At 43.4% G+C, this 9,118-nt stretch overlaps 1 protein-coding gene across 1 annotated transcript; it reads left to right on the top strand.

Moving 5' to 3' along the window:
- The first annotated feature begins 3,767 nt into the window (after positions 1-3,767).
- LOC144276634 (pinopsin-like) lies at positions 3,768-8,573 on the top strand. Its single transcript, XM_077836865.1, has 5 exons — positions 3,768-4,116; positions 5,555-5,737; positions 6,421-6,566; positions 6,866-7,105; positions 8,433-8,573. Exons 1-5 carry the CDS (start codon positions 3,768-3,770, stop codon positions 8,571-8,573), a joined length of 1,059 nt encoding a protein of 352 aa, XP_077692991.1.
- The last annotated feature ends 545 nt before the right edge of the window (positions 8,574-9,118 follow it).

Raw genomic sequence — 9,118 nt, forward strand, 5'->3', positions numbered from 1 at the left:
TGCTGGGGATCTGGCTCCTGGGTAGACAGAACTTAAAAGGCTTAATTAATAATATTAATGATATTGTGGTAGCACGTAGGAGCCCCAGTCCTGGATCCCACTGTGCTAAGCACTATACAAACACAGAACAAAAAGATGGTCCCCCACCCCAAAGAGAAAACAATCTAAGTACACTGTACTGCATTCCCTGCCTACTCAACCCCACCAGAGACTTTGAGGGTGCAAGGCAGTCAGGAGCTGACCTTTCAGCTATGTAAAATGTTGATTTGTGAACATACAGAGACTCAAGAAATAGACTCTACCTACCTTCCATATAGCTAATGCAGTTAGAGACACTGTTGCCTAGTGGATAAAGCACTGGAATGAGACTCAAGGGACCTAGGTTCTATTTCTGTCTCTGCTACTGACCTACAGGCTGATATTGGGAAAGTCACTTCCCCTATCTGTGCCTCAGGATCCCCAACTGTAAAGTAGGGACAATGATACTGACCTGTTGAAATCTATGGAGGTATTATTTATACAAAGCCATGTTTTCAAACCAGCCTTTGGCACTGAATAATTTGCAGGCATTTTACAAGCCTGTTTGCAGAAGAAAGTCAGTAGAAGCACCAAGTGTGTGTGTGTGTGGCGAGGGGTGGGTTGCGATTTCAAATACAGGGTTTGTGACTCTATGCAACGACTGGTTTGCAATTCAGGGGGGGAATCACTAGAAGAGAACATTTAGGCTCAATAGCAGAAAAAACACCCTAACATCAAGATCTCATTGACTGTGCAAAACTCTCCAAGGGGAAGTGGGAAAAGCCCCATCACTTGAAATATTTAAAATTGTACTAGACAAGTAATAATAGCAGTGAACACTCCGTAATAGTGGGCGGGGAGCATTAATGTTGCAGATATCTTTTCACATGCCCACTGACATTTTCACAGTACAGTAACAAACTCGAAGGAGGATGTTTTCAATAGTACCCAAGGGACTTAGGCGCACAAATCCCATTCAAAGTCAGTGAAGACCTCCCCAACTAACGCTGCCAAGTTGCATTTAGCTTGTATTCTGCTCTGTCTCTCTTTTCCTCCCCAGCAGGTTTAGACAATAAATCTCACTTTAATCAGATCATTAGAACAGCTCCCTAGATTTGTAGTACCCATGCCAGTCTAGGTAATGCATTTCATATATATTCTTTTCAATTCAGTTCTAACCTGTGACCTCTATTAAAAACATTGAAGGCCCAATGGTGCTGCAACCTTACCCACTTAAAATTCCCATTTACATCATTTGGTAGCAGTGGGTGCAGAATTGGGCCCTCTGCTCTGTTCTTTCCTTGCTGTTTGTTAGGGCTTGTCTACACTGGCAAGTAGCAGCGCTGCAACTGTCTCACTCAGGGATGTGAAAAAACACCCCTCCGCCATGAGTGCAGCAAGTTGCAGCGCTGTAAAGCGCCAGTGTAAACAGTGCCCCAGCGCTGGGATCCGTGCTCTTCGTGGCAGCACTTTAGCATTGCCAGTGTAGACTAACCCTTAATATAGAGTCAGGAAGAAACTGAAGAAGGAAACTATACATTGCACAGTTGTGAGATACAAAGGAGAAGATGGTCTAATTAAGGCACTGAACTGGGACTCAGCAGAGGTGGATTGGCTGCCTGGTTCTGTCACAATCATTCCTGCGTGATCTTGGCCACATCACTTAAGCACAGTGTCTCAGTTACCCTCCCTGCTCTGTAAAATGGAGACAATTGTTCCTTTCTTCACAGGAATGCTGGGGGGCTAAGATCAGTAACAGGTGTGAGATGCTCAGACACTACAGTGATGAGCATCAGAGAAACATCTAACAGTAAAGTTAGACATCTACAGTTGCAAACAGAGCGCTACTGGCCATTTAGAAACCTAACTAGGCCCCAAGTTTGAGCACTGGGTCCACCGAGACCAAAGGGTTAGTGTGTGTTTCATTATCTATAGCTTCCTGAATAGCAAAACTGATTTACCCAACCTCATTTCTCTCTCTCCTTAATCTTATACCTACACTGGTATTAAAAGACAAATACACAGTCAGCAAGAGCATATTTCCTGGCAAGCACTTGCGGACTACAGTAACTCAGCCAGAGGTTAGAAGTCTATTACAGGGATGAGTGGGTGAGGTTCTGAGGCCTGCAATGTGCAGGCGGTCTAGCTTATTATGATGGTCCCTACTGACCTTAGAGTGAGCAGGCCTGCTTTGGGCTCTCGCTCTCTCTCAGGCTGGACTCTCACACACATACCTCTTATTAACACTCCTCTCACTGGAGTAGGAACACTCCAATCCAAAACATACCAAGGTTGTTTGATTTAGCTGCAAACCCCTCAGCAGCTGAAGCAGGCTCTGTTCTCAAAAACCCTATTAAAAAAAAACACAAAAAGGAGTCTGCATAAGCAATGGCACAAACCAAAGCACACACTATATAGGACAGCCTTGTGTGCCCAGCTAGTTTATTACCAAGCTATGAAGCCAGTCCTTCCCTGGTTTACAATTTTGGCCATTCTTATGAGCCATAAACTGCTCTCTGTGCCTGACCTTTCAGCCAGAGAAGAGCTGAAGGGCTTCTTTCCACGGTGGCCCCTTAAAAGAATTCACCCCAGTGTTAGTACATTTTGGGTCTTCCTGGCATCAATTTCCAAATGAGCCAAATGCAGTCACGGCCTCTGATTTTGGGATGGGGTGGCAAGTGGTAGGAAATGGAGAATCCAGGGCCTGTGTTAGAACTTGATGCCCCCTTTAGAATCACAATTACCCTGTTGCAGTACAGGCAGGCCAGAGAGCCTCTCTGAGCCAAAACCACAGAAGCTCATTTGGGCCCATTGCAGGTCAATATATTGAAAGATGATGTGCTTTCATTTAGGAAACTCTGACCTTCTTAATGACCGTGTGTTCTGTGCAGTCATCAGGGTGCGCCAGCCTAACTTAACACCTAACAAAGGGCCACTCGTGCACAGTCAGCAAGACCATATTTCCTTGCGAGCACTTTAAGCAAAAAAACTCCACTGTCTTTCTCATTAGAGACCAAATGTATTTATTCACAGCCTTACAACAGCGAGGACAATTCTGCTCCCTGCACCCTTAGAGGGACCCTTAATGCTGATTGGTATAATCTCACTGTTTCCTACTGCTTCATTCCCCACAACTGTTGTTTTAGCCACCTGTTGTCTACAGTTTTATACGTAGATTGCAGACTCTCTGGGGCTGGTCCTCTCTTTGTGATATGTCTGTATTGCACCCAGCTCAATGTGGCCCTGGCCTATTAGGTGCTACTGTCAATACAAATTAACAATAATAATATTACCAGAATTCATGTATTTCAATCCCTGCATTCAGAGCCCAAACTCTGATTGAAATGCAAGTGAAATACAACACTGACCATAAGCACACAAGAGATTGTGATCATTTATATTCCAGGAAACTCAAATACAACATTGGTGGGGATTAGGCTCTAAAAAGGCTGTGTTTATAAAAATGTGTCTGCAGCCATTTAACTACATTACTAGAAAAAGCACAATCAAAATCTACTCATTTAAATGATGTAGCTTTCATCCATCAGATTGTGAGTGACTCTCTATCCCCTTATGATTAAAGAGCTGATTATAAAAACTCTGTATTAAAACACCTTAAGCCTTTTTAATCTACAGATCCTCTTTGGGGTCCCTAAGCCCCTGGTTTTATAAAGATGGTCCACTGTCCTTTCAGGTAGGTCACCTGCTTTGTCTTTGTTGGTGTAAGTTTTTCATCTCCTTGAAGAGACATGTATGTTTCAAACACTTCTCAGGCTCCTCTGCAATATGGAACTCCCAGCGCATTTGACGGTCCACAGTGGCCTCACCTAGCGCCCAGAAGCATCTACACGTCGGTGGCTGTGCTCATGGGCATCGTAGTGTTTTCTGCCTCCTTTGTGAACGGTTTGGTCATTGTGGTTTCCATCAAGTACAAGAAACTCAGATCCCCACTGAACTACATCCTGGTGAATCTGGCTGTGGCTGATCTGCTGGTGACTTTCTTTGGAAGCACTATCAGTTTCTCGAATAACATCAATGGCTTCTTTGTGCTCGGCAAAAGGGTGTGCAAGTTTGAAGGCTTCATGGTCTCTTTAACAGGTAAGGACATTTACAGAAATCAACTGGCTAGTCTCTTTCTCTGTCTTCTGCTCGTGCCACTGCACTTGATCTAAAGCTGGTCTAAGACTAGAGACTATGACATAGCAACTATGGCTCATTAGCTGTCCTTGGCCATCAAATGTCTCCTTGCCTCTTCTCAAACCATAGAACAAAGACAGGGCATCATTCATGTTATCATTCCACATGCTCACAGGCATGGAATGGGAGAGCAAGTGCTTACTCACCTGGGGAGTTCAGAACACACTGGTTGAGCAGAGCCTCAGGTTTGATCTTGCTTAAAACAGGAAAGGAAGAAATAGAATGTTTTTATATCACATGTAATTTATCATAATGCTATATGTCGTGATTGCATCACTTACCGCTGCCCAAGCTGCTAGGTTGGATGTTCATGGGCTAACAAGGCAGAATGGTCAGGTTTTTGGTGATGGTACTGGTATAAAAATGAAGACACAAGCTCTCATACATTTTGCTGTGAACAATCAGTGGCCAGCAGAGGTGTGTCTGTGTGGGCAAGGGGCACTGAAACAGGGTGCATGGCATTTGCCCTGATGCCATTCCACTCTGCAGCTCTTTTATATCAATTTTTAAAAATATTTCTATGAGCATCAGGAACATGATTCACCAATTCCAGTGTCATGATGGAAACACTCCAGTGGAGAAATTGCATTTCAGACACTCCTGCAGCTGGCGAATCAAACAGAGTACCATACGTGGTATTGATATCTGTTAAGGCATCCTAGCTAAACTCCATTGAGAAATGTGAAAACTGCCTTTAAAAATGGAAACCGTATGTCCTAGGAAATACAGCGTATCCTTTCAGACACCCCCAGATTAATTAATAGAGAGTTAAATAAACAAGAAACGCTGGGGGTACTGGGTGCAATCATAAAATAAATAAGAATAAGACTCTAGATAAAACTAGATAAATTCATGTAGGATAGGTCCATCAATGGCTAATAGCCAAGATGGGCATGGATGGTGCCACTAGCCTCTGTTTGCCAGAAGCTCGGAATGGGCAACAGGAGATGGATCACTAGATGATTACCTGTTTTGTTCATTCCCTCTGGGGCACCTGGCATTGGCCACTGTCGGAAGACCAGATACTGGGCTAGATGGACCTTTGGTCTGACCCAGTGTGGCTGTTCTTATGGTAATCAAAATATGATGTTATTTGAAAGATTTTTTCCCTGCTGGTTTTGCCCGCTTGCTTGAAATCTCTATTTCAAGCACCTGCAAGACAGCTGCTTGGAATATAGCTCATTCTATGGAGCTGTCCTTACATGGACGAAGTAATATAGCTCAGGAAAACCTGGCACTTCAGATTTAGCAGTTAAGCACAGAAAGCTGCTAGATTATTTAATAGCACAGCAATTTGAAATTTATTCCACACATACTAACCATTAGTGATCTCTCTCAGGCATTGTGGGGCTTTGGTCCTTGGCGATCCTGGCCTTTGAAAGGTATATCGTCATCTGCAAACCCATGGGAGATTTCCGATTTCACCACAAACATGCAGTGATGGGCTGTGCGTTCACCTGGATTTGGTCACTTCTCTGGACAGCCCCACCAATGTTAGGCTGGAGCAGCTATGTGCCAGAAGGTATGAGTGTCACATTCTTCAAAGGAAGCATTCAAGTCTGTAGCTTCAGCAATGGCTGATGGGCACAGTTTTTTCTTCAGTCATTGGTGGAATTTTTTTTTTAAGTATGACATATTTGGGGAGAGACCACAATGATTTTACAGCTGTCTTTGACTGTGTGGCTGTCTTTGTTCTCCAAGTGCTAAGACTCCTTGTTTTCTCATTAATTACAGGGTTTCCTTTCACATGTCACTCTTTAAAAGTTAGCTGCTTATTACAATAAACTGCAGAACATCTATTTTCTTATTATGCATATGCTTAACACAACATCTGATGAACAGAGGAGCAGCAGAGTACTGTCGCTGACTACAGTCACTGCACCCAGAGTAGCTCAGCAAAATGGCTAAAGCACAGAACAAGCCTATTAAAAACCTGTTCATTTAGAAATGTACTTTAATTTTATTATTATGACTCATTGTGGTTTGTTTGCAAATTAATAATAATGGTGCTGCCAGCCAGAAATCATCATGGCTGACGCCAGTGTTGTTTGTGTGATTTGGCTGGAATTTGGAGAGCTGCTTTCGGAAAACAGGCACAATTCAGCAAGAACAGTAGATGGTATTTGCTCTTTGTGCCTTTCCCACTGAAGTCCCTGATCATGCTTCAGGATTGTCCTAGCATTGTTTAAAATCTCATTGTTCTAGGTCTGAGAACCTCCTGTGGTCCCAACTGGTACACCGGAGGCAGCAACAACAGCAGCTACATCATGACTTTATTTATTACCTGTTTCATTATTCCTCTCAGTCTGATCCTCTTCTCCTATACGAATCTGCTGATGACACTACGAGCTGTAAGTACAAAGACATTTCAGTCTGAACGGTCACATGTACTGCTGACACCATTGCAAGCGCAGGTTTTCAGTGTAATTTTTCATGGCTGTTTGTGTGATGTTAACATAGGTTGATTTCTACACTACAAACAGGCAACTAAACAGGAAGGGAGGATCATGTGGCTAACAAGTGTACCACATACCCATTTGTCCAGCAAATTTTCCCTCAGCCTATGCCATTTTATAGGACATCAGTATTTCCTATAGAATTAGGCAGTGACATATTAAAGAGCACGCTGTTTCCCTTACATTGCCTGTAGGTTGCAGCACAACAAAAAGAATCTGAGACAAGTCAGCGAGCCGAGAGGAAGGTGACACGAATGGTGATTGCTATGGTGATGGCCTTTCTTATCTGCTGGCTGCCCTATTCCACCTTTGCCATGGTGGTTGCCACAAACAAAGACATTCCCATCCAACCAACTCTAGCATCACTGCCTTCATACTTCTCCAAAACAGCCACAGTTTACAATCCAATTATCTACATCTTCATGAACAAACAGGTGAGAGCATGAAGATTATCAGAGAGCAATTGAAAACGAGCCTTCACAGAGCTAGGGGCTTATAGAAATGAAGTGGAATAGCAGTAATGGGGCATTCTAATATAGCATAGCATATCTATCCTATTGGGATTCCTGTCAAATGCTAGATCCCACTGATTGCTTCTTTACAATAGGCAAGGCTAAGGTATAAAATTGAGATGGAGCTTGATTTTCAACCTGGCCTTAACCAGCGATCCTTTTGCATACCCATTATTTTCTAGGGGCAACTGACTAAATTTTGGATCATGAATTGCCTGATTGAGCTTGCACAACAAACAGACAGATGTTTATCAATCAATTGCCAGTGCCTGCAAAGAGCAGGATCAGGCACTAACCAGTCTGACCCCAACATTGTTATTTGTTTCAGAGTAACAGCCGTATTAGTCTGTATTCGCAAAAAGAAAAGGAGTACTTGTGGCACCTTAGAGACTAACCAATTTATTTGAGCATGAGCTTTCGTGAGCTACAGCATCCGATGAAGTGAGCTGTAGCTCACGAAAGCTCATGCTCAAATAAACTGGTTAGTCTCTAAGGTGCCACAAGTACTCCTTTTCTTTTTGCGAACATTATTATTTGCATTCCACGCTGGGCTAGGTATTGTCCACATAGCCCCTGCCTTGGAGGTTTACTACCTACAATGTTAATGCAGATTATAAAATTATGAATGGTGTGGAAAAAGTGAATAGAGAAGTGTTATTTCCCCTTTCCCACAATTAAAAAAACAGGTGTCATCTGATGAAATTAAATTCAATACAAACAAGAGGAAGTATTTTTTCACACAATGCACAGTTAACCTGCGGAATGCATTGCCATGGGATGTTGTGATGGCCAAAAATACAGCTGGGTTCAAAAAAGAACTAGATAAATTCATGGAGGCTAGATCCATCAATGGCTATTAGCCAGGATGGGCAGGGACACACAACCCCATGCTCAGGGCAACCCTGACTGCCCGAAGCCGGGTAAGGGGGAGACGAGGGTGGTTCTCTCCAGCATTGCCCTGTTCTGTACATTCCCCCTGAAGCTCTGGTACTGGCCACCGTCGGACACAGAATACTGGGCTAAATGGGCCATTGGTCTGAGCCAATACAGCAGTTCTTACATGTGTGCCAAAAGCATCCAGGTTGCATCTCACAGGAGCACCACCAACTCACAGGTTACAGCATCTGGGTAAAGCAAAACCTGGTATAGTAGTTTGGCATAAAGGGACCCAGGAGAGGTGTGTTTAGCAGCCTGCCTTCTTCTCTTATCTAGTGAATTTTCCTGTAACACATGTGCTTTCCCCAATTAGTTCCGGGACTGCCTGCTGAAAATGATGTGCTGCAATCGCAACCCGTCAGGGATGCAGGAAACCTCTCCTGCTATGCCTGGTGCCCCCAAAGGCATCTCATCAGCCTTGGAGGGATGCGGAAATAAGGTGACTCCATCGTAAACAGTGCAGATGCTTCAATTCCTGCATGGAGGAATGGCAGCTGCCAGCGCCATACATTCGTCTCAGTTTCATTTGGCATAAATACAAAGAGGAGCAAAGAGGCTGGCTATTTTCTAACAGCCCAAATATACACCAGAAAGTAATAAAAAATGTCTTCTTAGAGCTCCCAATAATATTCACTGTACCCTGCCCTGTCACTGCAAACTTAGATAGAAGGTAAAACACATTCCCTTCAATGGCAGGAAAGCAATCATATTAGAGAGTAAATATCAGAGAGAACAGTTCACACTCCCAATGGGAATAGCCCCCATTCCTAGTTCCTTACCCCCTGGGGGAAGTGCTAAAGCATGATAATGGGGGACCTTTTACTAGGCCAAGGAATAATTAAACTACCAGCATTAAAGCCCAAAAGAGCACTTCTGCAGTAGTAATCCCATTAGGAAAAGCATAGGCTTCATTTCATTTAAATATATATTTCACCGCACAGAGCAAAACAGGAGAAAGCCCTGCACATTTTCAATACACATTATTTTATAGACACAGTA

The sequence above is a fragment of the Eretmochelys imbricata genome, chromosome 17 (assembly GCF_965152235.1).
Source record: "Eretmochelys imbricata isolate rEreImb1 chromosome 17, rEreImb1.hap1, whole genome shotgun sequence".
Classification (NCBI taxonomy): Eukaryota; Metazoa; Chordata; order Testudines; family Cheloniidae; genus Eretmochelys; species Eretmochelys imbricata.

What these genes read in the sequence shown, in the direction of transcription:
- LOC144276634 (XM_077836865.1), top strand. Translation starts at nt 3,768, where the DNA reads ATGTATGTTTCAAACACTTCTCAGGCTCCTCTGCAATATGGAACTCCC. An exon ending in CTTCATGGTCTCTTTAACAG is followed by an intron (nt 4,117 to 5,554) that starts GTAAGGACATTT and finishes GATCTCTCTCAG; the next exon opens with GCATTGTGGGGCTTTGGTCC. An exon ending in TGCTGATGACACTACGAGCT is followed by an intron (nt 6,567 to 6,865) that starts GTAAGTACAAAG and finishes CATTGCCTGTAG; the next exon opens with GTTGCAGCACAACAAAAAGA.